The sequence below is a fragment of the Cucumis sativus genome, chromosome 7, assembly GCF_000004075.3.
Source record: "Cucumis sativus cultivar 9930 chromosome 7, Cucumber_9930_V3, whole genome shotgun sequence".
NCBI lineage: Eukaryota > Viridiplantae > Streptophyta > Magnoliopsida > Cucurbitales > Cucurbitaceae > Cucumis > Cucumis sativus.
Genome location: NC_026661.2, coordinates 10,038,825 through 10,063,953, shown reverse-complemented (window position 1 = coordinate 10,063,953; position 25,129 = coordinate 10,038,825). Strand labels below are relative to the sequence as shown.

General features: G+C 28.5%; 3 protein-coding genes across 3 annotated transcripts; all 3 read right to left on the bottom strand.

The window, feature by feature from the left end:
* Positions 1 to 10,497: 10,497 nt before the first annotated feature.
* LOC101220669 lies at positions 10,498 to 12,120 on the bottom strand. The gene is made up of 4 exons (XM_031889214.1): positions 11,832 to 12,120; positions 11,226 to 11,425; positions 10,890 to 10,953; positions 10,498 to 10,698 (listed from the first exon to the last, which is right to left on the bottom strand). The coding sequence occupies exons 1-4, from the start codon at positions 12,087 to 12,089 to the stop codon at positions 10,498 to 10,500; spliced, it is 723 nt and encodes a 240-aa protein (XP_031745074.1). The 5' UTR covers positions 12,090 to 12,120.
* A 4,013-nt stretch (positions 12,121 to 16,133) lies between these two features.
* Positions 16,134 to 17,131, bottom strand: LOC105436251 (uncharacterized protein At4g26485). Its single transcript, XM_011661435.1, has 3 exons — positions 16,978 to 17,131; positions 16,512 to 16,710; positions 16,134 to 16,416 (listed from the first exon to the last, which is right to left on the bottom strand). The coding sequence occupies exons 1-3, from the start codon at positions 17,129 to 17,131 to the stop codon at positions 16,134 to 16,136; spliced, it is 636 nt and encodes a 211-aa protein (XP_011659737.1).
* A 4,322-nt stretch (positions 17,132 to 21,453) lies between these two features.
* Positions 21,454 to 22,003, bottom strand: LOC101220432 (uncharacterized protein At4g26485). The gene is made up of 2 exons (XM_004139805.1): positions 21,897 to 22,003; positions 21,454 to 21,802 (listed from the first exon to the last, which is right to left on the bottom strand). Exons 1-2 carry the CDS (start codon positions 22,001 to 22,003, stop codon positions 21,454 to 21,456), a joined length of 456 nt encoding a protein of 151 aa, XP_004139853.1.
* Positions 22,004 to 25,129: the final 3,126 nt, after the last annotated feature.

Here is a 25,129-nt window from a genome sequence, read left to right as displayed (position 1 = left end):
TGCAACTTGAGTTCATACTATTTGGTTGGTTTTAGGTTGAATGTAAGACCCATCAAATTCTCATTTGAAAAAAGGGTGGGAAGAACTTAATAATCACTTACTTTAGATATGATTTTAGCAAACGTTTTAAATTTTAATTTATTTTCTTAACTAAAATGACTATTTTATCCTTCACGTCAATTATAAATTATATTTCTTTTTGAAAAAGTATATAATATAACATCATTATTATATGATATTTATCGTCTATTTTATAATTTACCTAACTAATGTAATAAAAAATCTGGATTTTTATTTTTATTTAATAATAGGATGTTATTTATTAGAAATCCAATTTTAATACGATACAAAATTGAGTTAAATATGGTAATAATACATTGAATAATTTCTACAAAATGAATGAATTTATCTTTTGTGAATTTCATACGGCATTCTAATTTCACATTCTTCTTCCACTTTTCTGACATCTTTCACCGATTAGTTTAGCCGTCATATCTGTTACACTATATATTAAATATCATTAAGCATTAAGCATCAAACATCAAACATTAAGCATCATACACATAATATATTATTAAGCAACAAATACATAATATAACATATATTATACAGTATATATAAAATATCATTAGCAATACCTTTTCCTAATTGTATTAATATAAATTTGTACTTTCACATAATGTAATTAAATTTGTTTCAAAATTAAAATACAATGTAAAATATGCACACATTGTTATCTAATATGGGTATATAATAATCTATTTAATTAAATCAAATTTTTTTTAATCATGATAAGATTTTACAAATTAACTTCCAATATATGAAAATCAATGCAAATTTGATGAAATATAATAAGTATGTATAAGAAATTATTAAATTACGTGAAATATATGAAAAACAAAGCAAAACAAAAGAAATTTACGTGGTATATATATTTGAGTGACTCTACATACATGTATATATTGTAAGTTACGTGTCATATATACTCCATTCATTGTAAATTTTCTGTATTGCAAAAATGATGTAGAACATTATCCTTTTCTGATGTTTTTTGAAGTTCTTTAGCTAATTCTTGAGTATCTTGAATTACCATTCTTGTATTTTAGGATTAGTTGTTGTTTAGTTAAAGCTTGTGTATTTTGAGTTACTAATCTTGTATTTTGATTTAGTTATAAATAAATTAACCCAACTTCAAGTTAGTTATAAAACAACTAATTTCTAACAACTCTTGTAAACTTCTAGCCTATAAAAAGGCTCCCCTTTCATTAATAAATTATATATTAGAAGTATTATTCATAAAATCCCCTCAATTGGTATCAGACTGTGATCCTAGCTCACCCTTCCCACAAAAACTTAGAGCTTACGCTTACCACTCATAACCATGGACGCAGAGGCCTCCTTCGACCAACGCTTGCAGTTGGTGGAACAAACTTTGAAGAACTCCGAAAAGGACAATCAGATATACAACAATCTCTAGTAGAATTAACTAATCTTTTTACCCGATTTCGTGTTCAACCCTTAGAAGAAGCAATCCAACCCCCAAGGAACCGAATTGCAGCAAACCAAGAAAGACAAGAAAGACCCAGAAACCTAAATGCAAACTAAGAACTACCAAGAAATCAACCTATTCACATCCACAACAATCGACTATATGGAAACAACCTACTTGGATATTTGTTAGAAGATTATGACTCTTTCGATGAATTTAGCTTGTTGATCATTCATCAAGAACCACAACAAAGACTTAGGTTTCAACCGAATTTTCAAAAAGATCAAGAAATACGTATGAAAGTAGATCTTTCAACTTTCAATTTCAACTTTCAATGGTCGAATGGACGTAGAAAAGTTTCTTGATTGGATAAAGAACGTAAAGAATTATTTCGACTAACTTCAAGAACCTAGCTAGGACCAAATTGGCCATGTTACTTTTTTAATTTACATATCTCAGTCGAAAGGAAAAACATTGAAACTTCCATTATCACTATTGCTTTTGTAGAATGCAGAAAGAACAAAGTCTAGACTTGAGTGCAAACACATCAGGAGAAAGAAAGACTTTGAAGTCATGACTCAATATGGAACAAAGCATAAAGAAAGAAAATAAACAACAATGAAATCAATAGAAAAAAGAAGAAGCAGAAGTGTGTGGAAGAAAAAGGAGAGAGAGAGAAAGGACAGAAGAATTGAAGGGAGAGAAATTGCCTCATATGACAATTTTTTTTTGAAGGTCTCCTCTATAAACCATCAAGATCAAAAGAATAACAATAACACAAAATTCTAGAGTGCAAACTACGCATTGAGTCTTGAGTCTCTTCTTTCACTTACCCTCTCAATCAAACTGCCATTCTTTTCTTTTATCATTAATGTTTCACATTTCTTTACGTATTGAGTCTCTTCTTTCTCATCACTTTTTTCTAGAGTCTTTGTCATGTCTCCAATCTAGATATCTTGTCGCTCTCCATAACTAATTCACATTTTAATTCTTCTCTCAAACTTTGATGATCACCCTCATTTATCTCAAACACCCCTTCATTCAAACCTTCCTTTTCCACTGATGGATCATTTGGTTGGTCATCTTCAAAAATTGGAAAATCTACTTGACTTAACTTCAATTTTTCATTCAATTGAGTTATGTAATTCATAGTTTCATGTAACTCAACAAATTTTTCTCTAATATCCTTCCAATAGTTATCATCCTTACACTTGATAGCAAAATGATTCCTTCTTTTGTGAAACATAGCATAAGATTTCTAAATCTCCAACTTGTGCAAATTTTGCAGTATTTTTACTAAAGTCATGCAAAATGATTTCAATCCAGCTTGATTTGAATTTGAATGTGAAATGTTAAAAATTTTAAAATTTTCTCTTTTAAAAAATGATTTTTTTAATATTTTCCAACGAGCTAAATAAGTATGAAAACAAAGAGAAGATGAAAAGTCACTCTTTTTTTATAACACATAATTTGAAAGATGAAGAAACAAAAAGAAGAGAAAAGGTCGGAAGAAAAGATGGATAGATTGATATTTGGTAGGAAACAAAGATGAAAAACGAAACAATAAGGAAATGATATAATCTGTTTAGAGCAAAGCTCTGATCTCAAATGATAAGCGAAACTACCTCAATCACCTTTGAGAACTTTCCTTATTCTAGGTGAACCCGATAAGAATAACCTCTATTAAACAAATAGTCAACAACCCCAAAAGAGCTAAACAAATTTTGGCTTGGAAAAGATTGAGAAGAAATGAGAACTTTTCCTAACTTCAAGATTTCGAACTCTTCACAATCTAATTGATTGAAAATCCTAAATATGCATTCTAACCCAAGAATACAAAGAAAAACATAAAATTTAAGAGATAACACTCATTTAAATTCAAGCTCTTCCCAAAATGTGAAAACTACAACCCTATTTATACTAATTAAAAATGTTATATGAAAGGACACAACATTTTACATATCATTTAATAAATACATATGAAAGATGTGAATGAATCTAAAATGCATTAAAGATGTGAATAAATCTTAATTTCTAGATTCATTATGTCTCATGAGTGTCCAAGTGACTCTTGAAGTTCCAACTCGTCATTAAAGGCTGAATATTTAGTTTGAAATTTAATCGTTCTATGTTTCAGTTAATCAATGTGAATTTTTTGCTTATCAGAAAAGGTACATTCTCAATCAGTAACCTGATGATCTTGGACTCACAATCACTGTGATGACTTGAAGTAGCCAAGACAACAGTATAGGTTATAGAGTTGTTTTCTCTAGTTGTGTAAGTCGTTCTTGATTTCTTGCCTTTATTATTATGCTTTTTTCTTTAAAATCTAGCAATCCTTCTTCAAGTGTCCATCCTTGTTCTTCTGCTCTTCTATGATGAAAAGACCTTCAGAGACATGTGTTTCCCTCTTTAGCATTTGTAATTCCATCTCCTTCGTTCTTAACGTCGATAATATACAATTGATGGTAATTGTCTTTCTTCCATATTTTAAAGCAGTCTTCACGCCTTAGTAAACTTCTAGAAGAGAGTTTAAAATGAGACAAACTTAAGTTTCTTCTGATACAGTTTCACCAGTTTTCTTGAACTCTGAGATGATTTCTTTGTATTCATCAAGATTCTCTTTTATTGATTTCGAAGGATCCATTTTGAATGTAAAAAATCTTACCAAAAAAAAAAAAAACTATTATGAAGGTTTTTTGATTCATATATATAGCTCGTTGAGCTTGTTTTCAGATTTTGAAAGGAGTGTTTAAATCTATGACTTACCTCAAGACAACGTTTGACATATTCAAAATCAAAGCTCCATAGGCTGATGTATTCTTTGTTTCTCTCTTTGGGACGGATTGTTTCTGGCCACTTTGTAGAATCTATTATGGCCAAGGTTGCCTTATGTTGATTCAAAATCACTTTGATATTTGTTTTCCACAAATTAAAATCCTCTTTCTCATCAAACTTCTCTATGTTGTACTTGGTCATTGTAGTTATCATTTCTTTGAATCAAGAGTTAATTTCTTGAGGATTTCCTTTGAGGCTCTAATACCACAACTTTTACACGGTGCAGAAAGAACAAAGACTACACTTAAGTGCAAACACTTTAGAAGAAAGAAAGACTTTGAAGTCATGGCTCAATATTGAACAAGCATAAAGAAAGAAAATAGACAACAACGAAATCAATAGGAAAAAGGAAGCATAAGAGCCTCGAAGAAAAAGGGGAGAGAAAGGACACAGAATTAAAGTGGTTCAGTAATTTATGCCTACATCCACTATGAAAACGAGTCAAGAGCCTTTATTCAAAATTGAAAGACAAAGAGAGCGTTTTGGGGAAGTGACTTGTAATAGTCTAGAGATTATAATAGTCTGTGTTTGGGGTGCATACTATTATAGTTTGGTGTTATTAGAAGCTATGTTTGGGGTGTACATTATTATAATATGTGCTATTATAAGTTGTATTTGGGGTGGAGACTATTATAACTTGGGTTTTTAACTACTTTTTTTTTTCTTAAATTGATTTTATTAAACTTATACATTTACACAAATGCAATTTACTTCCCTTTATGGAAACATCACTTGAGATTTCTAAGTTGCTACATTCCAATGTTGTGCACTAATTTTTTAAAGGTTGCAGTAGATAATGATTTTGTATATAAGTTTCAGGTTATCTTTCAAAACAAATTTGTTGTACTTTGATGTCACCATTTTCTTCGAGATCATGAGTGCACATAAAAGTTTTGGTGAAATATGCTTTGTTTTATTTTCTTTAATATAACCTCCTCTGATTTAAGTTATATATGTTGTGTTGTTTGCGTATAGTTTCGTTGGAAGATTTTTTCTAGAAAACAAGTTACATCCTCCACGCATGTGATAAGTCACTAATTTTAGCCATAAACATTCTTGATATGTCATATGAATAGTTGTTATGGTTTGTTTCGTTTATCATCATGAATAATAGTTTCTCCACATATGAATAGATAACTTGTTTGAGATCTAGCTTTATGCGAATTAGATAAATATCCAGAATCTACAAAATCAACTAAATCAAAATTTGATTTATTTGAATAAAACAAACTCATATCACGTGTTCCAAGAGGATAATAAAGTATATATTTAATTTCATTCTAATGTCTTTTTGTTGGAGATGAATTGTATATCTAGCTAATAAATTTACTGAAAATGCAATTATTCACACAAGATTTCGAAGAAATGTATTTCGTAGAATTGAACTTTGATATATTGATGAATATAGCGGATACAATCTCTAGTATTTACTCATTTGATGTTTTCTCTCGAATACAAGTTAAAGCTTAGAACTTCTTGATCTTCGATCTTCAGGATGTTGTAGTTGCAAGTCGATTTGAATTTCGTTCAATTTTTCAGAAGTTGTTGATCTCAAGGTTGATGCAAATTTACACGTCTTGAGAGCTTATAGAAGTTTGAATTTTCAATTCTTCAAAACTTCAATACTTTAGAGCTTCAATTCTTCCTTCAAGCAAAGATCTCCTCAAATGAATGACAAAAGTCTCTATTTATAGGGAAACTTCATGAACTTTAGGTGGTTGGGTCCATTTTACCTAGTGGGCTTGAACTTGGACCAATTTGTTTGTTGGGCTTGAGTTTGAGCCCATTCACATGTTTGGTTTGAGCTTGGACTTGGGCCCATTTTCTTGGCGGGCTCGGGCCCTCTTGTTTGGTAAAATTTTTCATCAGGGCTTGAATTGGATTGGGTATGGAAAAACTTGACTACCTAAATCCAATCAAAATATAATCACCACAATTTTGTTGTGATGACATGACAAAATTTAATTGGCCAAAATTTCTTTTTCAACAAATGCCCTCTTTTGAGATTTGTGCACGTGTATGTGTGGGTGAATCTCGAAAAATTATAAGCTGAAACAAAAAATACAAGTGAATTTGTTCTTGGAATTGGCTCAAGTTGATATGTCAATTTAATCATACTATGCATTTGGACAAAAATATGATTAAAATGTTATATGGTTGATGAATTTTAAATTTATTTCACAATTTTTTTCAATAAAAATCATTTGAAAGAGGGCTAAAAATGATTTTTGAGAAGTTTACCATTTCTTTTACTTAATTTAAAATTCATTTATGATTTGGGATTAGAAAATAGAGATAACCGTTAAAATAGCAAAATAATAGAGTATAATTTGAAAGATAGCAAATTCTAAAAATAATTTGATTTTTAGCAAAATCGCATGAGCTAGATTTTCTTTGACAAATTTTTAATCGATTTTACCCTTTTATAGTGTAGCATAAAATAATGGAATATAATACATAGTTACGATTAGTATTAACATATCGTTCAATTTTATAATAATATTAAATAGATATTTATGTTTCAGATTGATCTCATTTAATCAATATATGCTAAATTCATGTCTTCAATTTATAACAAATTATCTAATTTGTACACTTCAAATCAAATGCTTAACAATTTTTTAATCAAATGCTTAACAATTTTTTTTAATAATATCTATTTATTTCACACTATTTAATTCACACCATAAAATTATTGAGAATATTATTCCTTCAAGTTACGTTTCATAACCTTTGCTTAATTCTTAATAACATGTTATTATATCTTATAAATACATAATTTTCATATAACGATTCATTATATAATTTATTTATGGTACGTTCCTTAAGTTTTGGTTAATTCTTACCAATATCTAAAGATATCATATAAATTCACAATTTTTCATATTTATCCTTAATTGTTTTCGAATTATATATATTGTAATAAATATTTATTTTATCATTTGGTTTTAAAAGTTTAGTTGGGAGAACTCCAAGATTTTAATTTAAAATTATAACTTTCTCTAAAATTATGCATTTGATATAAAAGTATATCTTCCCTATAATTATGCATGTAACATCCATAAGCGGATTGGTCATATTGATAATAATGAATTGACATTATTTAACATGAATAAATTTTAATATAACCGTATGTATGGATGATAAAATTTTATGTAAGCTAATGATAAGATAATTTTTTATCCCTACAATCGTGCTAATTATGATTATACACTTATTATTGATTTTTATTTTTTTAAAAAAATCAATTTGTTGTGCCTCTTGCATAGAATAATTATTTTTTCACCTTGTGTTTTTTAATTACGTTAATATTCATATTTATTTTAATTTGACGTTTTATTTTGTTTGTGACGTTTTATTTTGTTTGTGACGTTTTATTTCCAATCATCTTTTCTATGCATGTCTAAATCAATAAGTATAATACATGTTTATACCTTTTTATGTAAGATAATACGTGTTTTACAGATACGGTGTATTTGCATGATGCAAATAATGAGACCAAATATCATAGATATAGTGTATTTGCAAACTGCAATCAATTTTAAAAAATATTAACTAATTAAATTAATTAACATATAGTTATTTAATTCATAAATCTTATGTTTTAATAAATATTTTTTCTAAAAATTGGGGGACTTTCAATCATTCCTCCATCTAATCGCTAAAATAATGGCAATTTTGAATTTGAATTCGTTATATTTTAAATAATTTATTATATTTTATTATATACAATATTTTCAAATTTATTATATTTTAAACCATTTATTAACCATTTATTAAAAAATACATCATATATATCTTTAATAACAATTTGAATTTGAATTTTAATATATACTTTTAATAACAATTTGAATTTAAATTTTATAATTTAATTATGTCTCAATAACATTTTTGATTTATTTGAATCTTTGTATTTTAGATTTTATTAGAGAAAAGAAAAGAAGAAGATTGAGAGAGGGGGCAGCCAACAAGAAAAAAATTAAATCTCGAATGTATGAAAAATTTGAAGAACTCACTAATTTGAGTGGACGAACTTATCGATTATAATATAAGTTTTGAATGTATTAAATCTCGAATGTATTAAATCTCGAATGTATTAAATCTCGAATGTATTAAATCTTGCTAAAATGTATATAAGTTTTGAATTCTACGTACAATTTCATATTTTATCTTTATTATAATATCCAACAATTCTCCTCTTTTGAATCTTTTGATGAATTGATGGTTTTAAATGGTTTTCAAACTTCCCTTAGGGTTACGAATGAAAAAAGGAAGTAAGCGGCCAAAATCCAAGAAAAAGAAGATCACTTGGAGAGATTTGAAATTTTGAGCTTTTCATTACTGACAACTTTTCTAATCTTTATGTTTTGGGAAAAAAAAAATTTATGTAACATATATGTTATATCAATTACAATGTATTTGAGGTTTAGATGAACAATTGTATTTTAGCTATTGGTTAGGGGTATTTGAGGAATTATTTTATTTATTTATTTTTTAATTTTTATATTTGGGTATTTTAACAATTTAAATTTACTTTGGCTAATTTTGGAAAGTAAAAGTTATAATTTAAACTTACTCAAGCAAGCCCAAAAAAACGGAGGAGATGCTTAATTAAATTTTGTTTAAAATAATAAAAGGTAAAATCCTAACTTATCTAAAACAAATTTGGAGTAGAATCTCCTATTTTAAAAATGAAGTTTTTGAAATTTGATTTACATGCCAATCTTATATAAGTTTACACACTCTCCCCTAAAGAAAAGCAACTCATTTCGATATTTTTTAAAAAAAAATCTTTCTTCTTTTTTTTATTTTAATTTTGTTTAATCATTTTGAAATTGGTGGAGAAGATAGAGGTGTTGAACCTAGAATTTTGATCAATTAATTTTTGTCACATCGCAACAAAATTGTGATAATTATAATTTGATTGGATTTGGATAGTCAAGTTTTTCTATATCGAATTTAATTCAAGTTCAGATGAAAAATTGGACCAAACAAGAGAACCTGAACCCACCAAGAAAATGGATCCAAGTCCAAGCTCCAGCACAAACAGGCGAATGGGCTAAAGCTCAAGCTCAACAAGCAAATTGACTTGAAAGAAGTGCAGTCGCAAATTTTTCATTTTCTTAAGACAACCGTTTTGGACAAGTTCGGGCTACTTCCGCGCCGTACCTAGTCTTCCCCGACAAAGGATGAGTTCGCTGGGTCCCACTAGTGCGGATCGAAGGAGCAGCTGAACCGGAAAGAGGTTCGCCGACGCGAGACAAGGTTCAAAGAATATTGAAAAACTCAAGACTCATATCTTTCAAAGAAATCCCAAGAAATGAGAATTCTGGCTTGGAAGAGACAAAGAAATCAATGAACATCCATAAATCAAGCCTAGGTTCTTGCTCGATCATAAAGAAGAAAGAAGAGGCACAAAGAATATTGCGAAGAGAAAGAAAGACTAATAATTGATGACCTTTTCCGTTTTACATTAGGAATAGTTTCAAATATAGATTTAAAATATTAGTGTATATATATAGAGCAATATTTTAAAAAGGAGAAATATAACAAAACTTGTACAGTGATAGAAGTTTGGTCTATCATGATGCATTTCTTATGTATGAAAAACAAGCAAACCAAACAAAACTTGATTATATACTCCATTTACTTAAGTTAAATGACTTGGTTAGTCTCTTAAAGTATCAATCTTCAACTTTATGTTTATTTTAAAAGTGTATATATATATATATATATATATATATTTTTAAGATACAACATTGAAAGTTTAGATTTTAATAAATGTAATTTTATATTTAGTAAACTTGATAGTTTTAATTTTCTTTCTTTTTGCCATATATACTAAACATCTTTTGGATACAAAATTGAAAATCTAAAAATCCAATAGACATTTTAAGGTTATGGACTTAGACGTTAATTTTTTTTTATATAGTTGTTGTATAACAATTACAAACTTGAAAGTTTAGTGAGCAAACTAGTAGATCTTAATTACACATAATTTAGTTAACTCCTCTCTCATTACCAACATGTTTTCAAAAGAAGTGCACTCCAAAAAAGCAAACAAAACAAGTTGAGAAAGCTTCATATTCTCCCCAACTAATACTGTGCCCATCACATCAAAGACTACTTGTTAGTTCATCCAAAAAGGCAGAGAGAGAGTACTTACTATATTACAGATAGTGGAATAATCGTGGAATGGTTCTTGCATCTGATCTCACAGTTTTCTCACCAAAATTAGACCTCAAATTTCTCGGCCAATAGACATTCTGGTTTGACATACTGTCGAGCATTCCTGTCATGAATCTACTATGATGTGCATTGACGGACTTCGGTACACGAGAATATTCGGGTTCCAACCAGGGTTGATGATCCTGCATAGATACGTGACTGTGTCAATAACTTGATTCAAATGAAGTAGGATATGGAAGATGGGAGTGACTTGAGATTGGGATCTCTGGATATGGTAGGTTTCTTTGGATATCTAAGGTATTATTGATGTGCAATAATCTTGGTGTCCTTTTAGCTGAATGGTTGATACTAAAATTGAAAGTAGAGCACTCACCCAAAAAGAAAGGGCAATCACATCTATTGCCCTGCCCTCTCTTGTTGTGATATCCAGGGTAATCCTGTATATTGAAATCAGCACAACCAATCAATGTCAGTGAGTTTTGATAGGCGAGTTGAACAATATTCCAATCCGAAAATGGGGGTTTTGTTTTGTGATCCACATGGATTTCGCCATTAACTCGAAGCATTCGGCTTGCATTCTTGACGAAATGACGTACAAGTCTATTGTGCATCCTGCAAAACTCAGTTCCATATCCAGCTTACAATTACCACTTTCTCGATCTTAGAAATTCAAAACGTGGATTCAATGAAGAGGATGAAGAGGATATACCGAATCATTAAATGACTGTCCCCTCTTCCAAAGAAACCAGCGTGGGGGAAATTGAAGATGATCCGATCAAATTTCCGCATATGTAAGTCGGTATGATACTTCATTTTAGTCGCATCGACTCCATGCAAAACAGACGCACCCAAACCATTCAGAATCGTCAAATTTAACCTCGCATTCTTGTACCTCGTCACCACGTCGTCTGAAACGAAAAAAGCGATTGCATGAATCGAATCAAAGAAAATGAAACGCTGATCACATCATCTAATTATTAAACCAAATGTAGAAAGAAAAGACACAAAACGAAGGTAAGAACAGCAATCAAATGATCAAATTAAACTACACATTAAAAAATGCACGAATCGAATTAGAAATCAGATGAAAAAAAGCAACATTTACTCAGATATAACCACTGATCACAGCTAAGAGAAAGAAGAAGAAGAAGATGAAGAAGATGAAGAAAGCAAAAACATAAACAGTAAACGAAAGGAGAGGGTTTCAGTCGTTTCATTACGGTTCGCATCCGTCAGAAAACAGAAAACACAGACGATGAACCGAATAAAAAAAAAAAGAAAAAAGTTAAAAATGAAGGAGGTAGGCATACGTAGGATAGGAGTCGAGAGAAGTGGCGAGGATATTGGAAGCAGAGCCAAAAGACATGGCCAAAGAGAGAGAGAAAGAGAAATCTCCCTCGCCGACTAAGAGTATTTCATGGTAAGAGGAGTAATACTTGATCCGCTTCTCGCCGGAGTGAGGAGACGGACATGGGAAGGGTTTCCGGGGGTTGATAAACATAGAAGAGCTTGAGAAAGTGTTTTGGAGAAGAAATGAAAGGACGTCGGTTTTTGGTGGGAAATAGAAACGCATAGGTAAGAGGTAGTAGGCGTGGTGAAGTTTATATGGGATTCCTGTAGTGTTTTATCCAACGCCATTATGGGGGTCTGTTTGGATTAAGTTCTTAAATTTGAATTTTTATTTCAATTACTCTTTTTCAACATTTTTTTTTTTAAAATCCATATTTTTTTCAAACAATTTCTTCTAATTAATTCAAAATCCATAAACAAGTTCTTAAATTCGAAATTAATTTTTTTTGTTAAATTTGACTAATTTGTCAAATCTAAACTATATTTTCAAAAAAATTTGTATTCTATGAAAAAATTTAAAAATATATCTGATATATTTATCTTCAACCAAATAAAAGTACGAAAAAACAAAAGAAAAGCTAAAAAGAAAGAAAAAGACGTAACAGAATAGAAAATAGAAAGATAATTAAGATAATTAAAAGAAATAGCAAATTTAAAATAATTTTAAAAAAAGTAATCATAACTTTTTCATTTTTGTACAGAAACATCAAATATTTAATCTTTTCGTATGGTTATATTTATGAAATTTAACTATATTTTATATTATAAATATTTTCTTTTATTTACAGTACAAATAATCAACTTTTCACTTTTTTTTCCTTTTGTTTTTACTTATTTTTACTAATATTGTGCAAAACAATAAATTTTCATCCTCTAGTTAATTTTGTCTAATAACTTGATATCTTAATTTTATTAGGTTTTGAAATAAAGTTTCCTAAAATTTAATCAAACACGTTTGAAAAAATCTTGAATCCTTTTTAAAGCCGAATTATAAAAAAATATCACTCTTAATCTTTTAAAAATGGTTCAAAACTCTTACCCTCAATTTTAGATAGCATTTTGTTTAAAAAATATTCGATAGTATTGAAAATTTTTATAGATATCCTTTAATTTAATAAAAAAAAAAACAAAAAATACTTTCATTAAATTATTTTTTACACCAAATTATATTTTAAACTAAAAATCAAAATTTTATATTAAAACCGTAGATTTAAATTTCCATATATTTTTATAATATATTCACATTTTCATGAGTTTGATATCTATAGAATAGATGAATTGATATTTACCTTACATGATAGAAAAATTCACAAATCACAAAAAATAATAAATATTAACGTAACATTAATATAAATATAATATAAATAATAGACACGTTAACTTATTTGAAAATAATAAAATATTTATTTACTAATTTAAATTTATTTTTAAACTTTTATTTTATAATTTTCTAAAAATATCCATTGAAATTGAAATTTCTATAAACTTAACACTTTCATATGTCCGTCAACATCAATATTTTAAATCTTTAATAAAACATAAAATCTCACAAAATAAAAAAAAAATGTGATAGTGACAAATCTATTAAAGTATATATAATTGTGTATTAATAGTCAAATATACTTTTTTATTTGACAATTAACTATATGTTAACAATAATAACTATTAAGATCGATTATGTTCATGATCTATCATTGTGTGTTAATATTCAAATAAAATTTACAATTATGATTTTAACTGTAAATTTTTATTATCTATCATTTATTTTTATTTTGGTTGGTGAGAAAATTGATGTAAATTTTGGATCAACGGAGTATCTTTTTTATAAAAAAAACTTTTTTAAGTTCAAGGACATTTTCTAAACTTTTCAATAGTTAATGGGTATTTTTAAAACAACTTTAACTATTTTTATCCGAAGCTAATGACCTTGAATTTACATTGTATGACTTAAGTTTTAAAATATTTTTTTTATTTGAGTACTTATGACCTTCACCTTGAATAAAATATTGGGTCGTTACCATGGCTATTAGAGCAAAACCTCTCCTAGTAAGTTGTGTGGTTTGGGGACAAATCAAGGTAGAAGTTTGTGGCCATATAATGTTGTGAGTTTAGAAAGAGGACATGAATGAACCGATATCATATCTGAATAAGAGAGATCATTAGTATATGAAAGTATAGTTAAGAAAGGCTTAAAAGATTTTTGAAAGTTACTATCTATACCAACAAGATGCACATTTCTTTTCGGTGACTCAAAATTAGGAATTTCAAAGTTAAATGTGCTTAGCTTGCAACAATTCTATGGATGACCTTTTGGAAATTTTCTTAAAATCCATTTGAGTGAGAACAAAGCATATTGGAAGGATTTGTGTGTTGGTTTGTAGGAACGACTTTCACACAAGACTTTCAGACAAGGATGATGTTGTTAGGTCGCAAGGGACGTAGGAAAATGTCAAGGGCCACTATAAGAAATTTTGGATCTCCCAATGTCGTTTTAAACCGTCGGGATATGTAAGAGAACTTCTAACGCATTGCTCATATATCTCTTGATGTGGTACAATATATAAGTAATGCATCGGGATCGAAGTTTGAGGCTAACTCCCAATGCACGTTTTGCCACGTCAAAAGCTAGTCTTTAAAATACCCTCTCCTTTTCACAAATTTGCATGTTTTACGAAGCCGTTAGTTGTCAAATCTGGATTATGAATTCTGGTCCTAGAGCATTGCAAATGGTGAGAAAACAAGAACAATGAAACAAAACAAAATACGAGAGAACATAGAGAAAAAACAATTGAACTCAATTGTGGTGTATTCTATAAAACCATCGTACACCATTATTTATTGGAAATGAAGTGATGCATGATATAATATGAAATTCAATGAAATGTATGTTCCAATGATGAGAGGTTATTGAAATTTAAATAACATATGTAGGTTATGATATCTACCCTAAACTATATATATATATATATACACACACTTTAAAATTTTAAAGAATTATCACTTCTCTTTTGAAGTATTTCTAAGATGAAACTGCGTTTTGTTTTAAATTCAATCTGTATAGTTTTAATAAAGTTTAGATTTAGTTCCAATTAATTTTTACAAATTTGATTAAATGGTAATAAATAATTTTCATGAAACGAAATGTACATGAATATCCTAATTTAAAAATTATTTGAATATAGTGGTATTCAAAATTAATAATACGTTTGCTTGTCAATTGTGACTAGGTGCAAGTTGAACTTGGAATTAGGGCGTACATTAAATATTTGAAATCCAACATGTTAGCTTGTTAAAAGAAATCAAAATGATGCCGGCAAGAAACATTGTTAATGATCTTTCCTCTCGTTTTTTTAATAATTATGAAAAGAGGATTTGAACATTTGATCTCGAAAGGTTATACAATTATTCGTCAATTAGGTTTCCTTGAATATATATGTATACAAATTCTTGTATCATATAATTTAATACCTTCTGAGTTTGCAAGTGGTGTCATATTTTTCAAAAAACAAACAAAACAAAAAAGTGTTTATTACATAATAACAAGCTATATGATTCATCCACATATATTGAACTTCTAACTAAAGTATTGAACATTTCCATCCACAATTTTACATAATTTGAGTACAAAACCTAGACAAGATCAGGACAGCAGAGGTATGAATCAAAAGTTCAATTTATTACCTGGTTAAAAGAAAATTACTTGAAAATTTAGGTTAAGTATTAAATGGTCTCAAAAATTTAGGTCTAGTTTCCACTTTGTCACCAAGTAGTTTAGATCCAAGTTTTTAAAAGCTAAACTTTAATCCCACAAATTTCAAATGTTAACATTTCTTTGTTATAATTAAAATTTGTTTCAATTTGACCTCTAATTTTGTTCTTAATGTCTAAAATTAACTTAAAACAATCATGAAGTAAAAATTTGAAATTAATTTTAGTGAAAGAAAACAAAACTTTATTAGTTATATAAATTAATTACTAAACATAATATAAGTTTTATTGAAAAATAAGTGTAATCTTCAAATTTGAACGATGATATTATAATATTTTAAAACCAATTATATTGAAATCAAAATTGAAAAGGATTAAAAGTAAAAAAATTGTAAACCTAAACAGAAAGTAAAAACTGTGTGACTAGAATGCATGTTAAGAAAATGCTAAAAATGGGAATATATATCGTCATCGAACTTAGAAAAGAGATTATATTTAAAGAAACAACTCTTGTAACATGGATGATAGACAATAAGCTTGGGATAATGATGATCATAAATTACAATAAGTAGTCAATGAAAAATTTAAAGGTGCTGCATGCTCCAACAGGGAAAGTTCCATCGGGGTTCTGCCCATGCCCTCTCTTATTCTCATAATTTGGATATTGCCATGCATGAAAAATTTCACTTTCTTTCAAACAAAGTCCTTCATCACATGCTAAGTTCACAATCCCCCATTTACTGAAAGGATGTGATGTCTTGTGGGTTATGTGAATTTCACCTTCAACATCTATCATACTCTTTGCATTCCTCAAAAAAACCCTCACTAAATTTCGATGGAGTCTGTGATTATCCAAAAATTAACTAGATATGTTATATTACTCATAAAAATAACTTACTTCTAAATCTAAAAACTACACAAATATGTATATACTCACTCTATTTGTGCAGTATTACTTTCTTTATAAACAAACCCAGCATGTGGAAAGTTGAAGACTATACGATCAAACAACATGTCGTGAAGAAGTGGGTGTTGACTCATTGTTGTTGCATCCACTTCATGCAACACTGTGCCACCCAACTCCTCCAAAATTTTCACGTTTCTGGCCGCACGTGCATATTTCATTACCAGTTCATCTTTAAAAAAAAAAAAATTGCAAATTTAGTTACAAATTTTTAAAATTAGAATGTGTGGGTGTGAATTGAATTATGCTAAAAAAGATAAATTTGGTTTTTGTTTTTTTTTACTTCTTATACACAATTCTTCAAATTAATGTTGCTCAATATTTTGATTTCAATGATATATTCTATAATGCAGTCCATATGGGTATAAAGAAAGATTAAAGGAAATATTAAAGTTAGAATTGAAAAGAAAAAAAAAAGATTAAAATTGAAGGTGAGCACCTCGAGAGTCGAGAGAAGTAGCAATAATGTTGGAGGCAGAGGCAAAGGCCGTGGCCAAGCAAGCGGAGAAGGAGAAATCGCCTTCTCCGACCAGAAGTATATTATGAGAGCTGCTGTAATGCATTATGCTCTTCTCTGTATTATTAATGTCCATTGAACATATATATATCTATGGATCCTATTTATGTGATTATATCAAGTAGATGAATTTCCCTATCCTATATATATATAGCTTCCAAACTATCTCTCTCTCTGTACATATTCATGGGTGGCGGATAAGTGAAAAGGCATTATTGTTTTTGGGGAACATAAAACGCCGCCTTTAATTATAATTACTATAAACTCAATAATCCTTGGAATTATACCAATCGCATTTAATTAATAACAAACCCAATTATACGTAATATTTTCAATTCCCTTCCACATTATTCAATTCATGTAGCATTTACACGAAGGAGGGTATGAATTTGGACGCTTCACAATTTCAATCAATCATATACTATATAGTATATAGGGTTCTTTAAAAAAATATAACAAATCAACCAAATATTTATACATATAATTTTGAAAATGAAAAAACCAATAAATATGTAGTAGAAAGTATAAAAAACGTCCCAATTAACACAAGATTAATCGATCATTATACGTGATCGTGTAGGAAATGATACACGATCGTTCATATATTGGTATACGATCTTGGCACATGACTTGTACCAAATTCTAAACGATCTTAGTACACAATTATCAAGATCTAAGCGATCGTGTACCATGATAATTTATATTTAGTACAAGATTGTGTACCAATATAGTTTTGATCTTGGTACACGATCATTTAGATATGAAAGAGGAAATATATAAGAGATGACAAAGATCATTTACCAAGTAGAAATTTGAAGAGTGAAAAAAGAAATAAATTAAAGAAAATATGAAGATAGGGAAGAAGGAAGAAATTGTAGAATAAGAAATTAAATAAATCACGAACAAGAATGAGTGAAAATATAAAAAATAAGAAGTATTGATATAGATAAATTAATAATATGAAGATGAGAGGAATAAACCACCAAAAAAAGGAAAAGAAAAATAAAAATAGATAAAAAATTGTATTTTTCAAAAACAAACATGAAATTTATGAAAATATGATGAGTTTTTTTATTTATGGTGTTTTGTTATACTTCTCAAAATTAACCTATACATATATATATTGTTGTGAAAATGAGGCAGGACGAAACACATATTAGAACAATATAATATTAAAATAATATAATATATAAATAAATAATTTAATTAATTAATTAATTAAAAATGATAAGACTAAGACAGATGACTTGAAATGTGCATTTATATACTCCTATAATATTTATAAACATTAATTTACTCATTTTTTCCTTTTTAAATTTTAACTGATCATCAACATCTTAATATAAACTTATTATTTCATTTATCTACTAGATGACATTGGATAAATGTCATGATATTCTTCAAAATATATCTGTTCATGTTGGATATTGTAGAAGCATATCTGGAATTAGAAAATTGTTTTTTTTGCATATGATTTAAAATTTTGGAGTCGCAAGTATATCTGTTTATAACGAGCTTTCAAAAGAAGAATTGCTTTGGTTATAAGAATATTAAAATAAAATATATATATAATATATAAATAAAATAAATAGAAATTAAAAATTCTCCAAAAATATGAACACTATATATGTTGTCCAATTTCAAGGATTTTCAACCACACGAGGTTGATTATATGAGTTTAATTGTCAATATCACACATAAAGTAGTCGGAAACACGTGGAACGTTTGTTGAATAAGAAATTTTAGTCCAATCACAAATTGTCAAGTCATCTACGTATTAATGCAAAAAAATACAAATAATTGAAATTAGGGCTAATATATTCCAAATTGAAATTGAATACCTAAATTGATCCATTTTGATGATAGCATGTGTGTTTTTATCGTGACTATTGGATTAAATTAATCATTTTAGTCCAATTAAATATTATTTATTTGAGCTAAAACTTAATTGATCCAAAAAAAACTTAACTTAGCCCAATTGTTAAACATGACCCAAATTCATGTAGTTGGGTGGATGATTTGATTCATAGACGCAAAACTCAAATTCACAAAATCTACCCGAACACTCTATAAATAGTAAAGTTGTCTTTAACCCTTGAGAGATAACTAGATCAAGATTCCACAAGTTCAATTATTAAATGTCTCTATAAACTACATATCGTGCGAAGAAAAATAACACATGGTGTCAACATGAGTTTAGCTTAACTGACATTTGTGGTCAAGAGTATGAGGTTCAACTCCTTATTATAATATTTATAAGACACTTTATCTAGCGGTTAGATTTTCTCGTTTGATATTCTCTTTTTTAAAGAATTATTTTTATTAAATTTATATTATCATTTATTCTCTTCTTTTAAATGATTTTGTTTGGTTTTAAATATTCATGACTTCACAATTTCAGTAACTGTTTCCATTAATGGCTTTACCATATAATATCTCAAAATTTAGTAAATTATCATTTATAAAACGTTTTTCTTATCTTTTTATCTTTTTTTTTTTTTTTTTCATTCTAAACTATCCTTTTCAGATAAGAGATAAATACAATACAATTTAAATTTAAATTGAGCTTTTAGTATCGGTTTGAATTGAAAAAGTGATATATAGAAATAAGGATGAGATATGCTTGTTTGGTACAAATGTTGTAGCTTAGGCATTAAAATAAGATGCATTATTATTTCTTTATTCTTTTATTTTATATAGTATTAAAATATTTAATTACTTAAAAATTAAGTTTGTGGTTTATAAAATTTCATTAAATTATATATAGTGTATGCATCTAACTACTCCAATTTAATAAACAGTTATATATATATATATATATATATATATATATATATAAAATTTAATATATACTTTTTTTTGGTTCTAATTTAATTAATTAGTTTATATGTAGGTTAATTTTAAAAAAGGGGTAAAATATTAACCGCTTATAGAACAATTTAATAAAAGCCTATTATTGTTGATTTTTTTTTCTTTCAATTTCATATTTGCTTTTACTCGTTTATAATTTTTCAATTCTGATGCTTCCTCTTCTTTTCGATTTTTTTTGGATCGATCTCTATTATGATCTTCAAGAGTATTCTTTTTTTTCATCATCTGCAATCTTTTTTCTTGTTTCCATCGTGCTTTTCTTTTCTTCTGTATTTTTTCTTTTTATTTTTTTCAAACTGTTATTTGGTTGTTTAAATTGTATGACAAATATAATAGATTGTGAAAAAAATATTGGATAGTCAAATGCAAACGATTGTGTGTATAGACAAATTTAAACACCAAAGAATCTTTAAAAAAATTGATATAAACAATAGTGTACAAAAATAGTCAAACTTAAACAATCATATACCAAAGAATCTTTAAAAAAATTTATATAAACAATAGTGTACAAAAATAGTCAAATTTAAACAATCATCTACCAAAGAATCTTTAAAAAATCATTTAGATTTGACTATCTGAACAATCGTGTAAAAAAAAAGACAAATTTAAACAAACGTGTACCAAAGAATATTAAAAAATAGTTTAGATTTTGTTGTCCAAATTTAAACGATCAAATCTACAATCCAAATTTACAAAAGAAATTATGATGGTTTTCCAAATACAAAACTTGAGATGCCAATTAATTAAAGCATTTTTTTAATTTTTATCGTGGATCGGTAAATTTTTCATATTTTTAAATTTGTTTTATTGTAAATATTTTATGAGTTTGTTCTCCTTTTAAAAGATCCCTTATATATAAATATATACCAATACTTATTTTTAAAAGAGCTTAAAGAATCCATGCTATAAAGTAATATTCTTTTGTATTTTATGTGCAAGATTAATGGTGAAAATTTTAATAATATTAATCGATAAACAATAAACTCAATTTAATATTTTGAAAAAAAATCATTATTTAATAATCAAATAATAATATTAATGAAATTATTGTAATATTTGTAAAATTAGTGATTTGATAGGAACGTATGCCAATAATAAATTAATTATAATTATTAAAAAACAAATTTCTTAAACATATATTCATTCTTAATTTTCAATAATTTTATTCTCATCTCGATTCTTTCCATCCAAACAACTTCACTTAAAGTTATAGTCATTGATTATGTTGTTAGTAGGAAAAGTATCACCCATAAATTTGATTAGATTTATAACTTTTCAAAAAATATTTCAATATATAGCGTGATACTTTAATTCAATAAAAATGACGAAATATAATATAATGAATCCAATTATAAATCATAAATCACATACGAAACTTTTTAAAATTATAAAATTATGGGACTAAATTAAAACTTTTCCAAAGACAAGAAAAAACAAATTAAAACATAATTTAGAAATTAAATAACAAGAAGCCTTGTTCCATACATATTTTAAACATCATTACGAGTTATTACTCATACATGAATATTAAACTTGAAGTTGAGTAAATTCAGAGGCCAAGGATGTGGAGAGGGCCAACCTTCTGTTCATCTCCTTTTTGGAGAGTGTTTTGACGAACTTAAAAGTGCTGGAAGCACCCACAGGAAAAGTTTTATTGCTATTTGGTCCACTGCCTTTCTTATTCACGTAACCTGGATAATCACATTTGTCGAATTCAACTTCTTCTTTTAGATATAATCCTTCTTCTTCTCCAATTTCCTCAATCTTCCATTCACTATAAGGATGTGATGTTTTATGCGTTATGTGGATTTCCCCATTTTCTGCCAATAGTTTCTTTGCATTCCTCATAAACCTTCTCACTAAATTCTGGTGAAGTCTGTCCAAAATATACCAAAACAAAAGTTAAACCATGGACTATATATATATAATAACAAAGTAGTAGGGGTAGGTTTGATTGGATATACACTCACTTGATTTGGTTGGGTTCATGTTCTTTAGAGTATTGGAAACCAGCATGAGGGAAGTTGAAGATAATACGATCAAAGAAATTTTGAGGAAGAAGTGGATGTTGGTCCATTGTCATTACGTTCACTCCATGCATCACTTCGCAGTCCATCTCCTCCAGCTCTTCCAATGTTGTTTCAATCGTTGAACTGTACTTGTTCAACAATGTCTCTTTTTTTTTTTTTAAATAAAAAAAATTATTGAATTATTTTAGAAATAAAACCAAAATTAAAAGTCACATATATAGAAATTGCAATGAAAGTTATTGTTGATAGAAGCAAATTAAAGAAAAAAATTAGGATTGAAAAAGAGAATTACTTTTGGAGTCGAGAGAAGTCGCAACCATGTTGGTAGCTGATCCAAAGGCAGTGGCCAATGCAACTGAGAATGTGAAATTGCCTTCTCCAACAAGAAGTATGTCATGGGAGTTGCTATAATGTGTTATCCATTTCTTTTTTCTTCTATTCGACCTTCCCATATTCAATATTCAATTCAATAATATGATATGCTAGTAATCCTCCAATTTTTGTTCTAATAACTCAACATGTTTATATTTACAAGTTTTGGAATTTTAAAAGTCATTTTAGGGGTACGTGAAAAGCTTCAATTCATTCATATTTTTGTTGTGTGACTCATGGACTTCCCAACATTCTTTTTTAACTTTTACTTTAAACTAGTTGAATTATATCCATGTTAATTAGTATTCAATTTTGTAAGAGAAAAAAAGAAATGAAAATGAACAACAATAATTTTTTAAATGTTTTAGAACATGTTTGGTAGGGAGCGTGAAATAGAAATTTTAAAAATAAGAAATTCAATGAAAATAGAGTTATATTTTATGTGTTTATGATTAGGATTTTTGTTAGAGAGAGATTTACAAAAGTGATAAGGGCAAAGATGCCCAGTAAAGTGTGCCAAACTGAAATTGACTCATCAAACCAACAAGGAATGGCAACCATCTTCTAGAATTGGGTGTAAATATCTATTTCATTCTTTAATTTTTTTTCTAATCCCAAAATTAAGGGATTTTATTTCCATAAACTGGGCCATTATATTGGGCATCATAATGTACACAGAAAAATCAAAGAAGATTTATTCCAAAAATAGCAATATCCTCAAACCCTACTTTGGTATCAGACCCTTGTGGCAAATGTTGTACCTAACACCACCGTTCTTAGCTCCTCTGCAACGAGCTTCTCCAACCCTCCTCTAAACCAAGTCCTAAATCAATTAACCACCACCAAACTTGATCGCAACAATTACTTGTTATGGAAAACTTTGACCCTACCCATTCTCAAGGGGTACATTTATATGGCGAAACACCCTATCCTCCAAAATTTGTTTCATTAACAGATGGAGCAAGTGCCTCTATGACATAAGAAGGTAAAGGAGCTACACAAAGATCCTCTTCAAGCTCGTCTAGAGCAGTGACAATAAACCCCTTTGTTTGAATAGTGGGTGATCACAACCGATGTGTTACTACTTGGTTGGCCTTACAACTTGATGACACCAGAGGTGACCATTTTCAACTAATGGGTTTTACCAATGCCAAAAATCTATAGGAAGCAACACAATGTCTCTTTGGTGTTTAGTCAAGAGCAGGGGAAGATTTTCTTCGTCAAACATTTCAGACAACTAGAAAAGGTAATTCTAAAATTGAGGACTATTTATGAAAACTAATGCTAACAATTTTGGTCAAGCACGTATCCATGTTCCTTGACGTGCAGTTGTTTCACAAGTACTGTTGGGATTAGATGAAGTCTACAACCTGTAATTACTATGATTCAAGGAAAACCAGACATATCATGGTTGGATATGCAATCTAAGCTCCTTATATTTGAAAAACGGTTAGAGCATTAGAGCACTCAAATAAATACTAGTAATATAATCCAGAATGTAGCTGTCAACATGGCTCAAAGGTCAGATAAAAATGAACCCATATCTCATAATGGTCAAAGTTCCATGGGAACAATAAGACCAACTTAAGTGGGGGCAACGAGGAAGATCAAATAATGGCAGAGGACATGGTAACAAACCAACATGTCAGGTGTGTGGTAAGTATGGCCACTATGCTTTCATATGTTATAATACATTTAACAAAGAGTTTTCAAGTTCTTTAGCTCGAGATCGAGGAGGATAGAGTTATAACACCTTTGGAAATTCGAATTTGGTTGCATTTTGCACTACTAAGAACACAAATCCATTTGCCAAATCTGAAATAGTCATTGATCCAAACTGGTATATAGATAGCGGAGCCACAAATCATGTCATGGCATAATGCTTCAATCTGTCTAATTCGACTGAATACTCAAGTATGGAAAAAGTTACAGTTTGCAATGGTAATCGTTTGAATATTTCATGTGCTTGCAACTCCTATTTAACTGATGGTAAAAAGGGTTTAGCACTTCAAAATAAAATTGTAACACCCCAAAATTAAGGTAAATTCTAAATTTAATTATTTTGGTTTTATTTAGTTATGTTGAAGTTTTTAGTGTTATTTTAGATTTTATTTTTGTGGAAATTAGAGTTAATTAAATATTTTGGATGAATATTTAGTTAATTATTTGAATAGAGATTTTTGGTGAGAGTTAAGGATTTGAGTAACTATTATATGTGTGTATATAATTAATTAATTAAATAATTAAGCTGTGGAAAGTTATAATAACTACAGGGGCATTTTTAAAAATAACAAAATAAATTAAAATATTGACAAACTATAATAGAAAATTCTTAGATTCTATCGATGATAGTCTTCTATAACTATAACATATCAATTACTATCAGTGATAGAATTTGCTATAGGTTGTAAGTGTTTTGTATGATGTGCTATTTTTGAAAATTCTTCTAAATAAAAAAGAAATAATAATAATAATAATTATTATTATTATTATACTATTTAGAGCCTCTCATGATGCATGCAAAGAACTCAAACTATTTCATCTTTTTCTTCCTTGGAAGAAACCCTAAGTGTCGTTGCCCTCTCCAGTCACCTCTTCGTCGCACATCAGCCATCCGCCATCTGTTTCGTCAACCCCTTGCCATTTGAAGTCGAAGCATCATCATCTCACTTCATCATTTCCCATCTGCATCCCTTCGTGCATCCTTCTCTATTGCGACATCGTCGGTGGAACACTGAACACCACCACACAACTTCAACGAAGAGCAACACAACTCTCTGTCGGTTGAGTGTTGCGTCCCT